The sequence below is a fragment of the Oncorhynchus tshawytscha genome, linkage group LG03 (genome assembly GCF_018296145.1).
Source record: "Oncorhynchus tshawytscha isolate Ot180627B linkage group LG03, Otsh_v2.0, whole genome shotgun sequence".
NCBI classification, from domain to species: Eukaryota; Metazoa; Chordata; class Actinopteri; order Salmoniformes; family Salmonidae; genus Oncorhynchus; species Oncorhynchus tshawytscha.
Window position 1 is genome coordinate 52847097 of NC_056431.1, and position 21368 is coordinate 52868464.

The 21368-nt window shown below is 41.8% G+C and overlaps 1 protein-coding gene across 1 annotated transcript in view; it reads left to right on the top strand.

Annotated features, from left to right (window-relative positions):
• Positions 1 to 21368, top strand: part of lrp1bb (low density lipoprotein receptor-related protein 1Bb) — a gene marked incomplete at its 5' end in the record, with an annotated part of 288348 nt that overhangs the window by 136322 nt on the left and 130658 nt on the right. The window contains 7 exons of the mRNA XM_042319665.1: positions 1121 to 1366; positions 5551 to 5748; positions 6715 to 6919; positions 8555 to 8719; positions 13292 to 13536; positions 20378 to 20509; positions 20742 to 20969. Of these exons, the coding sequence (XP_042175599.1) occupies positions 1121 to 1366; positions 5551 to 5748; positions 6715 to 6919; positions 8555 to 8719; positions 13292 to 13536; positions 20378 to 20509; positions 20742 to 20969 (1419 nt within the window). The remainder of the gene's footprint in view (positions 1 to 1120; positions 1367 to 5550; positions 5749 to 6714; positions 6920 to 8554; positions 8720 to 13291; positions 13537 to 20377; positions 20510 to 20741; positions 20970 to 21368) is intronic.

Here is a 21368-nt window from a genome sequence, read left to right on the forward strand (position 1 = left end):
TTATCTTCCTCCCAAATGGCACACTATCCCCTACTTAGTGCACTACTTTTGAACATAGTCCTATGGGGAAATGGTTTATGAAAAAGGGTACAGGAAAGAGGGTGCCATTTGGGACACAACCTTTGAGAAAAGGCCCACACTGCGCTGCCTGGTTCATAGCCAATTAGGTCATACAGGGAGACCTTAAGGGGCCTGATTGATTTGAGCTAACTCAGCGGGAGTCATTCCTCCAGCTGTAACCTATGGGGGCACAGCTCTCCTCTACCCTCCTCTGCAGCTAGGAGACCCCCGCAGAGAAATTTCAACCCTTTCTGGTCTGTGCCAATAAGATCATCTTTATCATGGCCAGCTAAAAAGGAGACTTTGGACCTGTAGTGTGATTGTTGCACCAAATTGCCTTTTCATCTTCTGGACCTGTCTGGCACCCCACAATAATCAGATACCTAGCTGCTTCAGAGAAAATCATTCGATTACAGACTGCACAAAGAAAGAAAAGTCATTCTTTTTTTCTCCGTCTCCATATCAGTTTTGTGAAAGGAATAGTGCACAACTTTCAGATTTCATGATGTGTTGAAGCCTTGACAGTAATAAAGGTATCATCCCTCAGGTCAAACCGTTGTGGACCAACTGAACTGCGGAGCCTCTTTCATTGTGTAATAGCTTTTCCTTGCGTTGTATATGCAGCGGATATTTCCCAACATCATGCTCGACTAGCAATCTCTAGCTTAGAGCAAAAAGTGGTAGTGTTATTCTTGTGCCAGCTAGTTCTCAAAAACAACCCTTTTTAATTCAGCATTTTTTTTTACTGTACAGCATATGGCCCAACATACTATGGTCTGTTATTTCTCTAACCTAATTTTAGACCCCGTGGATGACGATCTGATGCTGAAAACCATCTCAGTCTCTAATATTAAGACTCATAGTTCCCTGTCCCTCTCATTCTCTCTAGTCTCCAATCTTATCCTCTATAGTAGGCTATTAAGGCTCTTAGTCCCTGACCTCTTTCTCTGTTTTCATATTAGTGTTTGGTACTTACATCCTGTCCTCTCTCACTCTACTCCCAGATCAGAGTTGGCTCTTACTTCCTGTGCCCTCTCTCTACTCCTCTCTCTGCTCCTAGATAAGTGTTTGGTGGCCAAGGGTGGCTGCAGCCATCAATGCACAGTGGTACCAGGGACAGGGGTGGTCTGCTCCTGCCCTGCAGGGCTCCAACTGGACTCTAACAACAGGACGTGTGAGGCGGTGGACTACTGCAGTAGGCATCTGAAGTGCAGCCAGATGTGTGAGCAGTACAAGACCACCGTCAAGTGCTCCTGCTACCCAGGCTGGAGGCTGGGCCCCGATGGGGACAGCTGCCACAGCACAGGTGAGGTGACAAAGTGTGTGTAGGGTTGTGTGTGTGTGTCAGGAAGTATGTTGATTGTGTAAGTGTAGACTCATGTGCTGCTTCATGTCTTATAATATGCTCGTGAGGATTTGATCAAAGTGAATTGGAAAACGTTTTGAAATATAATATTTGATAAATTAGATGTCTTACAGTTGTTCCGATTAGGTAAAATATTACTAGGAGCGTGTTGTTTTTCACACACAAAAACAGCAAAGAACTTTTAGTTGCACTTTCTGAGTGAACAAATGAGCAAAGTTATGAAACACCCAATAGATACACATGGCGTGGCATGTCTTAACGTGACCACAACCTTGAGTAGGGTACAGCCATAGTTTACGGCCATTACTCCCATGTTAAATTGTCTACTTTACGCATTACCCAACAACGGCTGTATTCTTTTTTTACATTTTATTCAATAACATTTTTGAATGTGCTTGGTTGGTCATTTTAACATACTTCTATGTCATTTTAATAAACTACATCATACCTAAAAACACTTTCATTCTAAACATGAAAATGTTAGCATGAACAGAGAAAGTCAAATGAATGTACGTCACGATTATCAGCCAAAGAGTCAATTCCAACAGACTTTAGTTTCTTTAATTGGCAAACTAACACTGCTTTTAATTTGCCAAAAAGCTGTTACATACTGTATTGTTTGAACAATAGTAGGAGAAAAGACCACCAAATTAAGTTTAATCAAATGCCCAAGGACCAGGTTAGACGAACCTCATTGTTTCATGCTATGACGCTGTGATGATGATGGAAATGATGATGGATGGGCTCTGGTTACTCAATGCATTTGTGTGTTCAAGCACATCATCATCGGTAAATCGTTTTGCATAAAGCTTGCTAGTTAGCTTGTAGTAAGGACTAGTGGGCTATGTCCATCCAAATAACACTATAATATTCTTCTGCATTTGGATATTTATGCAAACCTGGAGATTCCACCAAGTAGTTGAAGATATCATAGACTGCTTTGGTTTGGTCAATTTGGTAGGGTTGTATCCCCAGATGGTCTCCGGCAAATTGAAAGGACATATACTGTAGGCAAGCCAACAAGAATGAGCTTTTTAAAATACGTAGACCGTTCAAGGGAAGGCAACGACTGGAAGTAGTTCAACCGCACGTGACATATCTAAAACTAACAAATTGGGTTGAGATGAACTTTTCTAGCTAGCTAAGTCAGCTAACCAACAAAAAAAGCTAGGGGTAAACAAGCAGTGACATAAGTATATTGCAACAGATTTACTAACTTTATTGTCATTGTTAGGGTAGAAAATTGGTGGCAGAATAAGTATCATGCAAATCATTCATTGTTTTGACCGCCAAGTACTGAAAACATTTCTTGAAACAACAAAAAAGTGTCAGTAGTTTGCTTAGGATGATGGCAAAGTTAGGCTAATTACATGGGAGTAATGGGAGTACCCAACTGCTGTACTCTACTCGGGAGCGTGGTCACATTAAGCCACACCCCGCCATGTGTATCTATGCCCCTGTGTGAAAATGAATTGTTCCCTTACGCTCGTTAACTGGTTGTGCCACCTATAGATGCAATGTACAACCAAATGCTGGCTGTAGTTGTTGATCACTCTCTCACATCGCTGTGGAGGAATATGCTAGAAGTACCAACAGTCAAGCCTGGTGTCGGTAGTGTGATAGTTTGGGGATGCTTTGCTGCCTCAGGACCTGGATGGCTTGTGATTGATTGAAGGAACCATGAATTCTGCTCTGTATCAGAGAATTCTACCAGATAATGTCAGACCATCCGTCTGTCAGCTGAAGCGTACCTCGGTTATGCAGCAAGACAATGATCCAAAACACACAAGCAAGTCTACATCAGAATGGCTCAAAAGCTTTGGAATGGCCTAGTCAAAGTCCAGACCTAAACCTGATTTGAGATGTTGTGGCAGAACCTGAAACAAGCAGTTCATGCTTTGAAACCCATACATTTCGCTGAGTTAAAGCAGTTCTGCATGCAAGAGTGGGCCGAAATGCCTTCACAGCGATGTGAGAGACTGATCAACAACTACATGAAGCGTTTGGTTGCAATCATTGCAGCTAAAGGTGGCACAACCGGTTATTGAGTGTAAGGGGGCAATTACTTTTTCACACAGAGGCATTGGGTGTTGCATTTCTTTGTTTATCATTTTTGTATTTTTTTTCACTCAGGTTCCATTTATCTAATATTTTGGTTGAAGATCTGATAACTTTCAGTGTAAAAAAAGATGCAAAAATAGGGGAAATCAAAAAGGTGAAAATTATTTTTCACGGCACTGTAAGCCCTGTGAAATTACATACAGTCAATTCATTGATCAACTCAGCTTTACATAATCAGAGCAAACGGTCTACTTATGTTGTAATGTGTGTGATTGGATTGATGTTTTGGCCGTTTTTTGCTTCTGTGTTGCTGCTCGTAAACGAGGAGAACATGGCAGAACACGCAGCCTTGATGTGTCACATTCAGATTGATGAAGTTCGTTTTTTACTGCTCGCCTCTCCATTTCCCTCAGAGATTGATGGCAGTTGCAGTGCTAATTGTATGTTAAAATAGGGAAAGAATGGGCAATTTACCGAAGAAACACATTAACATTTCATTGTTTCTTACATAAATAGGGACCTTGATCACATTAGTGCAGCCTCACTTTGACTATGCATGCACTACCTGGTACAGTAAGTTCATCAAGAACAAGCTACAGACAGCTCAGAGTAAAATGGCAAGGGTCATTCTGAATCTTAGCCCTCAGGCTAATGTTGGCCCTTCTCAGCTCAGTGAACCACAGTGGCTATAAGTTGATAAAAGGGTCATTCAGTTGAAGCTGGGATTGGCCCATAAAACCATATATGGTACAATCCCCCAGTATCTAAAGAACTATCTTACTACTGAGGCAGTGCCGTAGATTTTGTGCCATGTCGATTCAAGAGCGATGCATTTATATATTGGTAGAGCGTAACAAACTCCCGGCTGAGATAAAAACTTCCAGTCTTAGGTTAAAACACTCCTGCAAGGCTTGGTTCATGTTGAGATAGCCTCCTAGCCACTCTACACTGGTGGAGTGATGTGTTAGTGAGTGTACAAAACATTAAGGACACCTGCTCTTTCCATGACATAGACTGACTAGGTGAAAGCTATTATCACTTGTTAAATCCACTTCAGTCAGTGTAGATGAAGCAGAGGACACAGGTGTTCTTAATGGTTTGTACACTGTATATCTACATATGTAGACATTGTGTATTTTTTAATTTTTTATTTAACTAGGCAAGTCAGTTAAGAACAAATTCGTATTTACATTCATGGCCTACCCCGGCCAAACCCTAACCCGGACGACGCTGGGCCAATTGTGTGACTCCCTATGGGACTCCCAATCACGGCCGATTGTGATACAGCCTGGAATCGAACTAGGGTCTGTAGTGACGCCTCTAGCACTGAGATGGAGAGCCTTAGACCACTGCGCCACTCAGGAGCCCATGATTGAATGTATGGCACAGAAGGCCCATGTCACTTGTTTTGCCCTGCAGTCACATGCCTACCAATCGAGGACAACAATGGAGTCTGAGTTTTTATGTATATAATCCTTGTCAATTTTGGTAAATGTATTGGTTGCCTGGTGTGGCTTCTTTGTGTATTTTAAATAGTCAAATCAAATAAATGTTCAATAGAAAATAATATGTTCAATAGAAAACTGAGAATCAACCTCATTTAATTTTGACAAATGTACTATTGAGTCTGTGGTGACATTTCATGCATGCAAGGCTCTAGCTTTTGTACAGAGATTTCCAGGTATAACTGAATAATAACGAATGAGCGACTTATCATCAGCAAGTAGCGAACATCCCTACTGCCTACAGTATCCAGTCTTTCTCATTGTGTTCATAATGTATGTGTCTCCATAGTGACGATGGTGTTTCTGCTCTGTGCATAACACAGACTAGTGCCAGTGCCCAGTCATGAAAGTGCATGATCCAGTGTGTGCATGGATGCACAGGTGCCTGTGTGTTTGTGTGTGTGCAGTCATGCCCACCTGTTTGTTTGCTCCGTTAATGGCACCGGTTCAAATCACTTCCCCGGCTTCTGCCGCTCATGTTGGTTTTGTTGTGGCTTCTGTCCTCTCCGTTTTAACTTGTTCCTCTTCCTTTCCTCCCTTTGTCTTTCCTTTGGCCAGATCCCTTTGAGGCTTTCATCATCTTCTCTATCCGGCATGAGATAAGACGGATAGACCTTCACAAGCGGGACTACAGCTTGCTGGTGCCAGGGCTCCGGAATACCATTGCTCTTGACTTCCACTTTAATCGCAGCCTGCTTTACTGGACAGATGTTGTAGAGGATAAGATCTACAGAGGACGCCTCTCAGGCTCTGGAGGTATGTAGGTCCTATAAGTTAGCTCTAAATGGTGTGATCTATGGTGCTTTCAAAATCTGAAGGTACGTAGGTGTAAGCTACACAATAGGTCCTAAAGGCTGTGATGTACTGACGCTTTCAGGCTCTTTAAGTACCTTGGCTAGGCTAAACATTCTATCTAAATGCTGGGATCTATTGGCAGAGGAGGATAAACATGGCTTTCTTCCCTCCCAGGCCTTTCAATTATACAGTTTAGTTCAATAAGGTTTTCAGTTTAGTTCTACTTAGCACCTCTCTGAAACTGTGAGCTGATACTGTCCCTCCATTGAAGAGTTATTTCAGCAGGGTAATGCCAAGCATTACTGTGGGTATACTCTAGGCCCCTCAGTCGTCTTCCCACTGTCATAGTGCATCTCTGAAGCCTTTGATGAGTTAGAACTTTTCATTAGGTTGGTGTTTTGTGCTGCTTATATTCTGTGCATCTGCTGCAATTGGACTTTTTCTCTCTTTCTCTCATTTTCTCCGTGGGGCCATAGAATGTGTCCCGCTGCTGCACCTATTTCTCCCTTTTGTCATCCTTCCACAAAGGCTCCAGCAGCCGAGGATAATTGTAAACAGCTGGATTATAGACATACTGGGAAAACCTTTTATTTTTAATGGAACACTGTAGGAAACAATCTTCTTTTATGTCAATGTTATCTTCCTCAAGAGTTTCTCTAGCTAGGGTTTTCTCCCCAGAAAATGTAATTTTGTTAGCAGACCAACAAACACATCCTCTCAATAGGGGGAAAATGATCAGGCTGAGTTGAATACATCCCTTCTCTACTCTTCTCTCACCTAGTGTGTGTATTGATGACCATGGTACTGTGGTCTGGTCTGTCTCACCTGGTCTAATGGGTGGTGTGGTGGTGGTCATGGTGCTAAAGGGTGGTGCTCTAATCGGGTGGTGTAGGGGTGATGATGGTCCTGTGGTTGGTATTCCATCAGGTGTGACAGGGATTGAGGTGGTTGTGCAGCATGGGCTGGCCACTCCAGAGGGGTTGGCAGTGGACTGGATAGCAGGTAACCTGTACTGGATCGACAGTAACCTGGACCAGATCGAGGTGGCCAGGCTGAATGGAGAGATGAGGACCACACTGATAGCTGGAGGGATGGAGCATCCACGGGCCATCGCTCTGGACCCAGGACAAGGGTGCGTGCCTACTCACAACAGACCTGGGTTGAAATAGTATTTTTTTTCTTTCAAATTCGTTGAGTGTTTGATTCAGCCTGCCTGGAGTGCCAAATGGGCAGGGTTTACACTTTGGGGATTATTCAACTGTTTCTGTTGTGCCAGATATGCTCAACAAAGCACAGCTAAACTATTTTAAAGAAACAAATACTATTTGAATTCAGGTCTGACATACTGTACACACTCATAATAAGAAAAACAACATCCTTCATTTTCTTCTACTTCCTTCTCCCTTGATGTGTGATGATGTCTGCTATGTTAGGGTCCATTAAGGATACAAATATAGAATACATCGATAATAATACTGTGGACTCAATTCTAGTGATGACAAGTGATATGGCTCATCTTTTCCTCTTCCCTGATTCATGCACTTTACCACTCTTACGTTTTCTCTTTAATACATTGCTTCAAGCCTTCAATTCATCTCTGAACAATCTCACAGGCACAAAGTTGGATGAAAAAGACGAAAATTATGTTTTTTATTATAGTGTGTTTAGCCTAGTTCTTTAATTTATACATGGTGATTAAATACTTTTATTTGATTGTAAAATTCATTTGTTTTATTTTGTTTTAAAACTACTTCCAGACATTCATAAAAAATCTACTAAGTAGTCTTATAAGAAATGTATAGTCTTTCCTGCACTGCATATATTGGAGGGATGACTGTGTTTCAGAGGAGAACACATTAGGATTAATGGATGATTTCGGTGCCTACAGGCAAAGTTCCTCGCCAGAGCAATAATTCTAACGTAATTACTTGAATCCACTCAAAAGAGTAAGCCATTGATCTAAGGGGCCTGATCCAATGAATAAGGCTATTGAGCTGTACAAGGATGTTTCATTGTCGTCAGCGCCTAATTTAAGCCTGCATTCCTACAGGGTCGGGTCTCTTGCCGGGTTTGGTGGGCAAAAGCAGGATAGTAGCCGTGTTTGGGAGACATGACTCTGCTGATGGTCATAGTAATCACCAGTGCTCATTTACAGGCTTTCATTGAGCTGTAGAAGGTCATAAAAACCAGATGGCTTCCTGTTCCAGCCAATGTCACAGATGCTGTGGAACACTGGTCTGTTTGGTGCTGTTCTAGGATCCACAGACTGCTGCCAATGTGTGTGTTTACGAATCCCACTTACGGCTATACACACTGTATGTAATTATTCTAGTTTGCAGTGATGTCACATTGACAAACCAATGAAAAAGGGCTGTAGAATTGACACTGAAAATCATTACTAAATTGATTAATGCCTTTAGCCTTGTTTTTCCATAGGAATAATAAACGTAATCTTCCATGTTTGCTTTTGTATTCAACACATGGTTTGAGTATCTAGGCTAGTTTATGCCGTCTAGTTCTGTCCGTTTTCAAATGATCTTAATCATTAATTTCTTTCTTCCATGGAGGCTTTTTCTTCAAGTCCTATTTAATTAATGTCCTTGCATAAGTAGACCACGTCTCAGTTTTCTGTGGATCATCAGAATGGGTTTTATTGTCTTGGGTTTTCTGCTTGCTCTCCGTTGTCTAGTGCTGTTACTGTAGAGCAATTTGTATATGTAAAAAGATCTTTATACACTCCTTTTCTTGATTGATTTAATGTCTTTAGAATCCTGTTCTGGACAGACTGGGATGCTACCTTCCCCCGTATCGAGGCTGCTTCAATGAGCGGAGGAGGACGACACATAGTGTTCAAGGACATGGAGATGGGAGCCTGGCCCAACGGACTAACTCTGGATCATCTGGAGAAGAGAATAGTGTGGACGGATGCTCGGTAGGTCCCTCACGCAAAACAATGTTTTATGTAACCTTTATTCGCTTATAACCTTTACAGGTAAATTAAGAACAGATTCATACTTTCTTAAACATTAATTAGGTTGCAATGATACCTATTTGGATGCACATATGTCATAAGTATGAACGGCATGTTATCTACTTTGCCTCATCTCCTATAGGGGCAGGTTGGTTAATTGTAAATGGTAGTTCAATTACAGCGAACAGAAGGCCAATTTATCTAAATGTGCTGTAACCACAGGAAGACGTGTTGAGAATACTTCACATGTAAACCTCCCCTTCTATTGTGACAATATGCTTTCAAGATCTACATTCTACAGCATTTCCAAAATATATTACTGACAAACACACCTGATGACATCCTTGATAAAACGCCATCCTCGCTATTTTACCTTATAATAGTGGTGTTTGGAACTGTGTTTTAAATTGTGGAGAATTATGTTCATGTACCAAGTAAATAAGCAGCTGTAATGTATTTAGGCTTACATGACAACTCCTACAGCTATTGTATGCAGTAATCATGTGCCTATGAACCAGATTTATACTGTTAGCACTGAGGTGGTGTGCCCTAGTAGGAAGTCCACTGTGTGCAGCTCACCCTGCACTAACATAAATAACATGAGCATATCTACTTCTGCTAAGCTTCTCAGTAAAGCGATGAAAACAAGTATGCATCCCAGAAGAAAAGTGCTCAAAATTGCCCAAGTTAAACATATGTAGTTTAAGAAACAAGGTTCATGAAATCAATAATTTTCTAGTAACAGATGACATTCATATTCTGACTCTCTGAAACTCACTTAGATGATACCTTTGATACAGTGGTAGCAATACAAGGTTATAACATTTACAGAAAATAAAGAAATGCCAATGGTGGAGGTGTTGCATTTTATAGTCAGAACCACATTCCTGTAAAACTTAGAGGATCTCATGTTAAATACTGTTGAAGTAATATGGCTACAGGTTAATCTGTCTCACCTAAAGCCCATTCTTGTGGATAGCTGCTATAGACTACTGTGTGCTAACAGTCAGTATCTGGATAACGTGTGAAATGCTTGATAATGTATGTGATATCAACAGGGAGGTATATTTTCTGGATGATTTAAATATTGACTGCCTTTCAAGCTGACCACTCAAGAAAAAGCCACCAGTGCCTGAAATCTGGTTCAGGTTATCAGTCAACCTACCAGGGTAGCACCGGGATGAAATCATGAACATATATTAATCACATCTTTACTAATTCTGCAGACATTTTCTTGAAAGCAGTGTCCAGATCCATCAGATGTAGTGATCAGAATATAGTAGCCATATCTAGGGAAACCAAAGTTCCCAAAGACTGGGCCTAATATAGTGTATAGTAAGTCATACTGTACAATACGTTTTGTAGTGATTCCTATGTTGTAGTTATTCCTACGTTCATGTGCCTAAACTGAATAAAAAGAAGAAAATAAACTATAAAACAAAGATAAATGACATAAAGAATGATAGTAAAACGCTTTGGAGCACCTTAAATGACAATTTGGGAAAAAAGGCAAACTCAGCTCCATCATTCACTGAATCAGATGGCTCATTCATCACAAAACTGACTGATATTAGAAACTACATTAATTATTTTTTAAATTGGCAAGATTAGCAAATAAACGCTGACACTACACATCCAAGTATATTTGCCCAAATTATAAAAGACAAGCATTGTAATTCTCAATTCTGTTAAGTGAGTGTGGAAGCGGTGAAAACAATACTATTGTTTATCAACAATGACAAGCCATTGGGGTCTGACAACTTGGATGGGACATTTCTGAGGATAATAGCAGATGATATTGCCACTCGTATTTGCAATATTTACATTTTAAGCCTACTAGAAAGTGTGTGCCACCAGGCCTGGAGGGAAGCAAAAGTAATTTTGCTACCTAAGAATAGTAAAGCCCCCTTTACTGGCAGCAAATAGCAGACCAATCAGCCTGTACCAACCCTTAGTAAACTTTATGGGAAAATGGTGTTTGACCAGAGACTTTGCTATTTTACAGTAAAGAGAAATTGACAATGGACTTTCAGCATGCTTAAATGGGAGGACATTCAACAAGCACAGCACTTACACAAATGACTGATCATTGGCTGAGAGAAATTGATGATAAAAAGATTGGGGGGGCTGTTTTGTTAGACCTCAGTGAGCCTTTTGACATTATCGATCATACTCTGCTGCTGGAAAAACGTATGTGTTATGGCTTTATACCCCCTGCTATATTCTGGATAAAAAGTTACCTGTCTAACAGCTTCTTTAATGGAAGCCTCTCTAACATAATCCAGATAGAATCAGGAATTCCCCAGGGTAGCTGTCTAGGCCCCTTACTTTTTTCAATCTTTACTAATTACATGCCACTGGCTTTGAGTAAAGAAAACACTCTGATGTTTCTAAAACTGTTTGAATCATGTATGTGAGTATAACAGAACTTATGTAGCAGGCAAAACCCGAGGACTAACTGTTCAGAACTGTTCAGAATAACAGTATATATTTTTGTTGCCTTTCTCTGTTCCCTGGGTTGTTATTGCCAAGATATATTTCTTAGGAACCTGTTTTCAGTTCCTACCGCTTCCACTGGATGTCACCAGTCTTTGGAATTTGGTTGAGGTTATTCCTTTGTGTAATGAAGAAGTAGGCCAACTAGGAACTGGGTACACTTTTGTGAGTTGCGCAAGACGTGAAAAGTGGCGCTAGTTTGTTTTCATTCCTGTATTGAACACAGATTGCCCCGTCTACAATTGGATTGATTATTAACGTTTAAAAATACCTAAAGTTGTATTACAAAAGTAGTTTAAAATATTTTGGCAAAGTTTATAGGCAACTTTTGAAATATTTTGTAGTGACGTTGCATCTTTTGTAAGATGTTTTTTTTTCTGGATCAAACGTGCTTTATAAATGGACATTTTGGATATATATGGACGGAATTAATCAAACAAAAGGACCAATTGTGATGTTTATGGGACATTTGGAGTGCCAACAAAAGAAGCTTGTCAAAGTTAATGCATGTTTTATATTTTATTTCAGCGTTTTGTGTAGCTCCTGTAGGGTTGAAATATGCAAACCCCTTTGTTTACTGCTGGTGCAGATGGTGCAGGCTATCAGATAATAGCTTCTTATGCTTTCGCCCTGAAAATCATTTTAAAAATCTGACATGTTGGCTGGATTCACAACGAGTGTAGCTTTAATTGAGTATCTTACATGTGTGATATAATGAAAGTTTGAATTTTATAGTATTTTATTTGAATCTGGCGCTCTGCATTTTCCCTGGTAATTGGCCAGTTGAGACATTTGCGTCCCACCTATCCCTAACTAGCGTTGTATTTGGGACAAATCATTCACTAAACCCTAAACCTCAACTAACTCTTGTAACAAATAATGTGGGAATTGAGAAAATTGAGGTGAATAAACTGTTGGAGTAACCCTGGATTGTAAACTGTCATGGTCAAAACATATTGATACAACAGTAGCAAAGATGGAGAGAAGTCTGTCCATAATAAAGCACTACTCTACCTTCTTAACAGCACTATCAACAAGGCAGGTCCTACAGGCTCTAGTTTTGTCACACCTGGACTACTGTTCAGTCGTCGTGGTCAGGTGCCACAAGAAGGGACTTAGGAAAATTGCAATTGGCTCAGAACAGGGCAGCACGGTTGGCCCTTGAATGTTCACAGAGAGCTAATATTAATAATATGCATGTCAATCTCTCCTGGCTCAAAGTGGAGGAGAGATTGACTTCATCACTACTTGTATTTATGAGAAGTATTGACATGTTGAATGCATTGAGCTGTATGTTTGAACTACTGGTGCACATCTCGGACACCCATGCATACCCCACAAGACATGCCACAAGAACACACTATGGGAGGCGCATAGTACTACATAGAGCCATGAATACATGGAACTCTATTCCACATCAAGTAATTGATTGCAAGCAGTGAATTAGTATTATTTTTTAACAAATAAAAATACACCTTATGGTACAGCGGGGACTGTGAAGCAACACATACATACATGTAGGCACAGATACTTGCATACACACACAATAACATACGCACTATACATACACATACACATGGATTTTGTATTGTAGATATGTAGTAGTGGTGGGGTAGGGGCCTGAGGGCACACAGTGTGTTGTGAAATTTGTGAATGTAATGTTTTTAAAACTGCATAACTGCCTTAATTTTGCAGGACCCCAGGAAGAGTAGTTGCTGCCTTGGCAGGAAGATCCATAATAAATACAAATACCTGACTAGTATTTTTATTGTATAGAGCCAGACAGCCTCATGATGATATTCATACCACCATATAACAGCTCTAATGCCATCTACGCTGCAATGTATTGTACTTCCATGGTTACTCTAGCTGGCTAGTATGAATATACTGTATCACTGTTTTTATACTGGAAAGAGAATCTAATGACCTCCTGATCATGTTTTCTCCCTCTAACAGCGCTCATGCCATCTCATCTGAGCTGTATGTTATCTATTCTGGCTGGTTACTGTACCTTCACCTATCTTCTCCCTTTCACAGCTCTGATGCCATCTACTCTGCACTGTACGATGGCAGTGGGATCATAGAGATCCTGAGGGGACATGAGTACCTGTCACACCCCTTTGCCGTGTCCCTGTTTGGGGGAAGTGTCTACTGGACAGACTGGAGGACCAACACCCTGGCCAGAGCCAACAAGTGGACGGGCCGTAACGTCACAGTGATCCAGAAGACCAGCGCTCAGCCCTTTGACCTGCAGATCTTCCACCCTAGCAGACAGCCACAAGGTAAACAGCCTAGACCTGTAGTCAAGCAACTGTAACCTTTGGTAATGCACATCAACTATTCCCCTGAGTGTTGTCACTGTAGTCTATGGGGTGGTTTTTAGCACACAGATTAAGTTTAGTCCTGGACTAAAAAGCATGCCTAACGGAGCTTTCCCATATTAACTAGTTCCCTCACTTCCCTGTTGTATACTGAAAACTGGTTGCATAATAATGCATCAGATTTGGCCCATTATTTAACCCACTAGTTTAACTGATGCTAGTCATAATGCCTATACATAAACTCTTAGAAAAAAGTGTCTATTTAGTCCCCTCCTCTACTCCCTCTTCATCCACGACTGCGTAGCCGCACACGACTCCAAACACCATCATTAAGTTTGCCAACGACACGACTGTGTATGGCCTGAACACCGACGGCGATGAGACAGCTGTAGAGGGCAGGTCAGTGACAACATCCTCTCCATCAAATTCAGCAAGACAAAGAAACTAATCGTGGACTACAGGAAAAGGAGGGCAGAGCACTCTCCCATCGTCATTAATGGGGCTGTAGTGGAGCAGGTTGAGAGCTTCAGGTTCCTCGTGTCCACATCACTAAGGATCTATCATGGTCCACACACACCAACACAGTAGAGAAGAGGGCACGACAACACCTCTTCCCCCTCAGCAGGCTGAAAAGATTTGGCATGGGCCCTCAGATCCTTAAGAAGTTTACAGCTGAAACGTTGAGAACATCTTGACTGGCTGCATCGATGTTTGGTATGGCAACTGCTTGGCATTCGACCGCAAGGCGCTACTGAGGGTAGTGTGTGCGGCCCAGTACATCACTGTACACAGTACATCACTAAACATTTTCAAGGACTCCAGCCACCCAAGTCATAGACTGTTCTCTCTGCTACTGCATGGCTTGCCTTACCGCTGCACCAAGTCTGGAACCAACAGGTCCCTGAACAGCTTCCACCCCCAAGCCATAAGACTGCGAAATAGTTAACTATTAAACAATCTGCATTGACTCTTTTTGTGCTAAGTTTTGGACTCATCACATATGCTTCTGCTACTGTTTATAATTTGTCACTTTTTTCCATATGTACAGTGTATATGTACATCTCTACCTCAATTACCTCGTACCCCTGCACACCGACTCGGCACTGGTACCCCGTGTATATAGCCAAGTTATGGTTACTCATTGTTTATTTATTATTACGTGTTTTACTTTTCTATTGTCTCTCTGTTTTCTTGGAACCCAAAACGGTTCTACCTGGAACCCAAAACAGTTCTACCTGGAACCAAAAAGGGTTCTCCTATGAGGACAGCCAAAGAACGCTTTTGTAACACTTTTTTCAATGAGTGTATTGACTAAGAAGCATTTCTGAAAAGGTGAATCCCCTGTTGCATATAGAGAAGAAGAGAGAGAGAGTATAATGGTATTCATTTTAGCTGCTTCTCTGCCCTCATTGGGCCTGCCAATCATGGGGCTTCTCAGCATGCATACAATAAGAAAGGGGCTGAATGATTGAAAAAGGTGGTCATGCAGAGAATTAGATTGCATTAATGGTACCTCAGAATGTGTTTTCTCCCTCCGCCCAAATTAGGCTAATTGGTTCATGCTACAGTGTCAAGCCGTTTTTAAAATGAATTGAACCAGAATTAATGAAAGGAACTGCAGAATGAGAGCGGGCTACAATTAATCCTGTCAACACCGATGATAGCCTTTCTCTGTATATGCCCATTGGAAGTCAAATTAAAGGCACACATTAAATAAATTATGCAGATTAAGGTGTATGGAAAGTAAAATAGGCTTACCAGTTGGCACCCTATTTAAGTTCTTAATCCGTTTGGCTCATCAATTTACTGATACACTACATGACCCAAAATATGTGGACACCTGCTCGTTGAACATCTCATTCCAAAATCATGGGAATTAATATGGAGTTTGTTCCCCCTTTGCTGCTATAACAACCTACACTCTTCTGGGAAGGCTTTCCACTAGATGTTAGAACATTCCTGCAGGGACCTGCTTTCATTTAACCACAAGCACATTAGAGAGGTCAGGCATTGATGTTGGGCAATTAGGCCTGGCTCGCAGTCGGCGTTCCAATTCAGCCCAAAGCTGTTCGATGGGGTTGACGTCATGGTTCTGTGCAGGCCAGTCAAGTTCTTCCCTCAACGATCTCAACAAACCATTTCTGTATGGACCTTGTTTTGTCATGCTGAAACAGGGCCTTCCCCAAACTGTTGCCAAGTTGGAAGCACAGAATCGTCTAGAATGTTATTGTGTGCATTAAGATTTCCCTTCACTGGAATTAAGGGTCCTAGCCCAAACAGCCCCAGACCATTATTCCTCCACCACTAAACTTTTGGCATCCGCCAAACCCAGATTCTTCCGTAGTCTGCCAGATGGTGAAGTGTGATTCATCACCCCAGAGAATGTTTCCACTGCTCCGGAGTCCAATGGCTGCAAGCTTTACACCACTCCAGCCAACACTTGACATTGCGCATGGTGATCTTAGGCTTGTGTGCGGCTGCTCGGCCATGGAAACCCATTTCATGAAGCTCCCGACGAACATTTATTGTGCTGACGTTGCTTCCAGAGGCCGTTTGGAACTCGGTAGTGAGTGTTGCAACCGAGGATAGACCATTTCTATGCGCTTCAGCAGTCCCATCCTGTGAGGCCTACCACTTTGCGGCTGAGCCGTTGTTGTTCCTAGAACATTTCCACTTCAGAATAACAGCACTTATAGTTGACCAGGGCAGCTCTTGCAGGGCAGAAATTTGACGAACTGCCTTGTATCCTATGATGGTGCTACGTTGAAAGTCACTGAGCTCATCAGTAAGGCCATTCTGCTGTTAATGTTTGTCTATGGAGATTGCATGGTTGTGTGCTCAATTTTATACACCTGTCAGCAACGGGTGTGGCTGAAATAGCTGAATCCACTCATTTGAAGGAGTCGCCAGAGCGTGATGAGCGAATTAAAGCCCCACCAGCCAAACCCTCCCCTATCCAGGGCTACACTGGGCCAATTGTGCACCGCTCTATGAGAGGCCAGTTGTGACACAGCCTGGGATCGAACCCGGGTCTGCAGGGACGCGTCAACCACTGCGATGCAGTGCCTTAGACTGCTGCGCCACTCAGGAGGCCTATATAGTGTATTTTCAGTAGATTTGTGTTTATTTCTCAATATTCACCTCGTATCAAATCCAAAGTGCTGGATTACAGAGCCAAAACAACATCAAATGTGTGACTGTTCTAATACTTTTGCAGCTCACTGTATATTTCCAGGTTTCGATTATAGCATTGATTGGGTGTTCATTCATTGCTCTTTGTTTCTAAAAGGATTTGCGAAAATGGATCTGTAAACAGAGCTGCTAGTCAAAGAAGTCATAATGTCTTGGATGCCGGTATTGTCTTTAGGGTGTGGTTTGTTCTCACACCATTAAAAATTATATCTTTACAGCTGAGTTAAAAATATCTCCCCTTTTAGCTTTCTATGAATGTAAGCCGCTGTCCATGAATGGGCATTGGTACTCTAGTAATCTGGTTTGCATCTATTTAGCATTCTCAAAATGATGCCAATGTGGTAGGAGTTAATTTGGCTGTTTCGTCCTCTGTATCTGCCTGCTCGTGACTGTTCTGCATAGATAAGTGTGAGGAAATTGAACTGCAGAAGCCAGTAAGTATGCCTAATCCCATTTTAAAGAGCCCAGTGGGTGAAACTTGGGTAATATCCAATCCAGTCAGCCAGTCCCAAAGCCTGGAGATACTGGTGGTCTCTGCTTGGCCCTGCAGATTTGGACCAGAGAGACTGCGGGAGGGAGGGAGGTAGTGAAAAATAGAGGGAGACTACTGGAGAGCTGTGGGGGCTACAGTACTTGTCTCTGGGGGTATTTGGTGGGTGCCAAAATGGGAGCTTGTCTGGGGGCGTCAACAGTCTGGTTGTAAATACATTATGTGTGGCGGGGGAGGGGGGGGGGATGGGTAACATGAGGTTTGAAAACGGGGAGGAGGTGCCAATGATTAGTTAAGGGGAATGCTGGTCCCAAGGCCTCACAGTGAGGAACTGTAATTGGTTAGTTATAGCTGCAATAACACATCAAACAGAACGCTCTCCCCTCCCAGCACTGGTGATCCGCAGCAGGATCATATTGGAAATGAAATGAATAGTATCAAAACATTTGTACAATGATGTCTCAAGATATAACCATCGTACTTATATTATATTTACAAAGACACAATACAGTGTTGTAAGTATCAGTATTTGAGTTATGATGATTTTATATCAAGTATTCTGTATTCATGGCTGCATTAATGCAATCAGAACTACTGACTGTGCCTAAAATGTTATTAAACAAAAGGACCTCTGAATGTATCTCCACAGCTTTGCACTATGCTTGCTGAGAATAGGAAGGAATACATCTGATCAGCATGCAGAGTGCATGGAATCACTGCATGGAAGTAAGCAGCTGCTTCAAATACAAGCGGGGTGATACTATTGGAAGCCATAATGAACATTTTGCATTCAGATAATGGGCACTGGACATTTACAAGGTAAATATGTGGCTTTCCTGCACAGCCCCCTTGTCTCATTTGCTTGTGAGTGGCAGGGAAAGACAAAGAGGAGTGTTGATGATAATACAACGTGAATATAACACCCGGGGCTTGACAGAGCCACTACTCCCTGCGTTAGATAAGCACAAACACGTTGAATTAATAATCAGATTTTGAAAATACACCGCTATTTGCTGCTGAATATCTATTCAGTCGCATTAAAAGGAAAATGTAGCTTTCAAAACAGAGACATAATACACTTCACATATTTTACTGTAACAGTTACCATGACTACCTGAGACCTTTTTTTGAATATTCTAGCACCTCCTGAGAGTTTAGATACATTTTATAACAGTGAAGTGCCCCAGCTTACATGACATTTTAGTCATGTATCAGACTTACCCAGAGCTTCGTACAGTAGTGAGTGCATACATGTTTGTACTTTTTTGTGATGGTCCTCCTTGGGAATCAAATCCACAACCATGGCGTGGAAAGCACCATGCTCTACCAATTGAGCCACACAGGACTGGACATTACGTATTATACCCAGTAGACTTTATGGTTTTGATTGAAAGATATCACTCTTTGGGCACCAGCCTTTCTCTGTTCTCCGCGTCGGCAAAGCATGGGGGTTATTTATTTATGAGATGTCTGCCAGTCTAGAAATGAACAGTCTTTCCCCTGTTATTGTAATTTCTTATGGCTATAATTCAGCTGACTGCTGAACTGTATTCAGGCTTTTATTTCCTATCATGACTCGTGTTGTCGGGTATGTTTTCAACTCACGCAGACAGAGTCATTTTCTCTACTAAACCATGTGAATGTATAATGGATTCAGCGAGACATAGTGCAGGAAATGAGTTTGGAAATGAGTTTGTCAAGCTTGTTCTGGGTAAATCACTGCAAAAATGGATCTTTGTATCTTGTATGAAAATGTACCAAAGGGAAATAACTGTCCAATCTAAAAACCTGTGCATTTATTTATCTGAAGTGACTTGGTGTTGACAAAGGAGGAATTATAGTGTCTGTTCGTATGCTGCTTATATACTGCTGGATCACTGTGGGGTTAAACCTTAGCAATATCCCACCAGACTTGTGCAATGAAATCAGTCTGGAGGAAATGTCAGCACATACAGGTTAATGTTGGGATTTAAGAGTGGGCAGTCTTGGGCAGTGGTTGTGGTCCTACAATAACAGACTTGATGGAAGAGGTAAAGTCACTGTAAACTCAGAGAGAGGGAGAGAGAGATGAGGTCGTGAACTCCTTAGGAGTCAGACAAATGAGTTCCAAGAGGCCTGTCTGTCAGCCAAGCCTTACCAGGAATAGGGAGTTATTTTACCATTTCTTGATTACTCTTTAGTTTGTATAATTAGGTTTGCTGGGTCAGCATCCGTTACAAATGCATCTGCTTTAAAGATGTCCAGCCTACCCTGCCCATTTCTCCCAATGTATGCCAGTGGTTTAAACCACTTGAAAGCAATGTTGAATCAAGAGTGCCAAGGTGGTTGTAGAGTTGGGTAGTGGTATGTGTGGATAAGGTGGAGTGCCATCTGGTCAGCACAACTGTAACTGAGGGAGTCAGTGATATGGTTGAGCAGTACATGTGACCAACTGGCCATCGAAAAACATTACACCCAGGTTGTTGCAGCTGTTCCTTTATTTCCTGCTCCTGCTCTCTTTTCGATAGGTGTTAACGTTCCAGAATAGCCCTTTAATCATATTGGTCTGCTGAAAACTACAGAACTAAGCACCTGTATTTTCTGTTTTTATAAGCTTTGGGGCCTTTTACTGTTTACCCTGTCAGCAAACATTTTGATCATGTGCCCAAAAGCATATCTTGTTCTTGTACTTCAGCACTACCACATCCTCTGCGATATATAGAGTGGACTTCCTACAAAGGATTCCCACAAAAATGTGACTCTTGGGAGGCTTTTTGTTTCAACTGACAGAAATGTGAGCTTTCCTGTTGAATCATATATGTGGTGAAAGCTTTAAGTGCACATTCATGTATTTGTGGTGGCAGGTAGCCTAGTGGTTAGAGTGTTGGACTAGTAACCGAAAGGTTGCAAGATCAAATCCTTGAGCTGACAAGGTAAAAAATCTGTCATTCTGCCCCTGAACAAGGCAGTTTGTTCCTAGGCTGTCATTGAAAATAAGAATTTCTTCTTAACTGACTTGCCAAGTTAAATAAAGGTAAAATAAATAATAATTGTCATGGGCCAAGTGTTTCTCCTTTTTCATTCTTTCTGCTGACAATTTCTCTCTCTTTCTCTATTCCTGACTCTCTCGCACTCCTTCAGCGTCTAACCCATGTGAAGAGAATGATGGGTGTGGCCCGTGCTCACACATGTGTCTCATCAATTACAACCGTACTGCGTCCTGCACCTGTCCACACCTCATGAAGCTGTCCCCCAACAAACAATCTTGCTTCGGTGAGTGGGACGGCCGTCTTCAATCTTTTAACACACCTGTATCTATCCTTTTCATTATCAAAGTCACAAAAGAGTGGGAGATTGTGCACAGTCACATAACAAAGAACCATAAAGAATGCCAGAACAATTTGTTTAGCATATTCATTATTTCATTGGCACTTGCATATCATATGTTACACCCATAACCATATTTGACTTAAAAGGCCATTGATATTTCTCTATTTTTCCATAGTGTTGAAAAGATTCCTCCTGTACGTCAGGCGGTCAGAGATCCGTGGGGTGGATATTGACAACCCTTACATGAACGTCATGACAGCACTTACCGTCCCAGACATCGATGACGTCACCGTTGTGGATTACGATGCCCAGGAGGAGAGGATCTACTGGGCGGATGTGAAAACACAGACCATCAAACGGGCCTTCATCAACGGCACCTGGCTGGAGACTGTCATTTCTGGAGGTAGTTACTGGCTCAATCCCAGATTTTGACCAGGGTCGATATGACTCTTGTCAAAAGTAGTGCACTATGTAGGGAATAGGGTGCCACTTGGGACGCACACACTCTCTGTTCTTTCTAAGTGTGTAACTTGGAGAGATGATAATGTAACTGAGATGGATGAGTAATGATGACTTGTGTAAGCTCTCCTAAGCTAATTCCCAGGCTTTAGCTCCATTGGCTAACACAGTCTTGTGGTGTGCAGAAACTCCGGCTACAATACTTTATAGGCCTGTCAATAACGTAGTGCCAGTGTCTGCCACTCATTTAATTAACATGATTTACATTACATTTTCTGATTGGCATTGCAAAGGGATGAAAGACACATCCGGAACTAACTTCTGCAATTATTGTTTGTTTCAT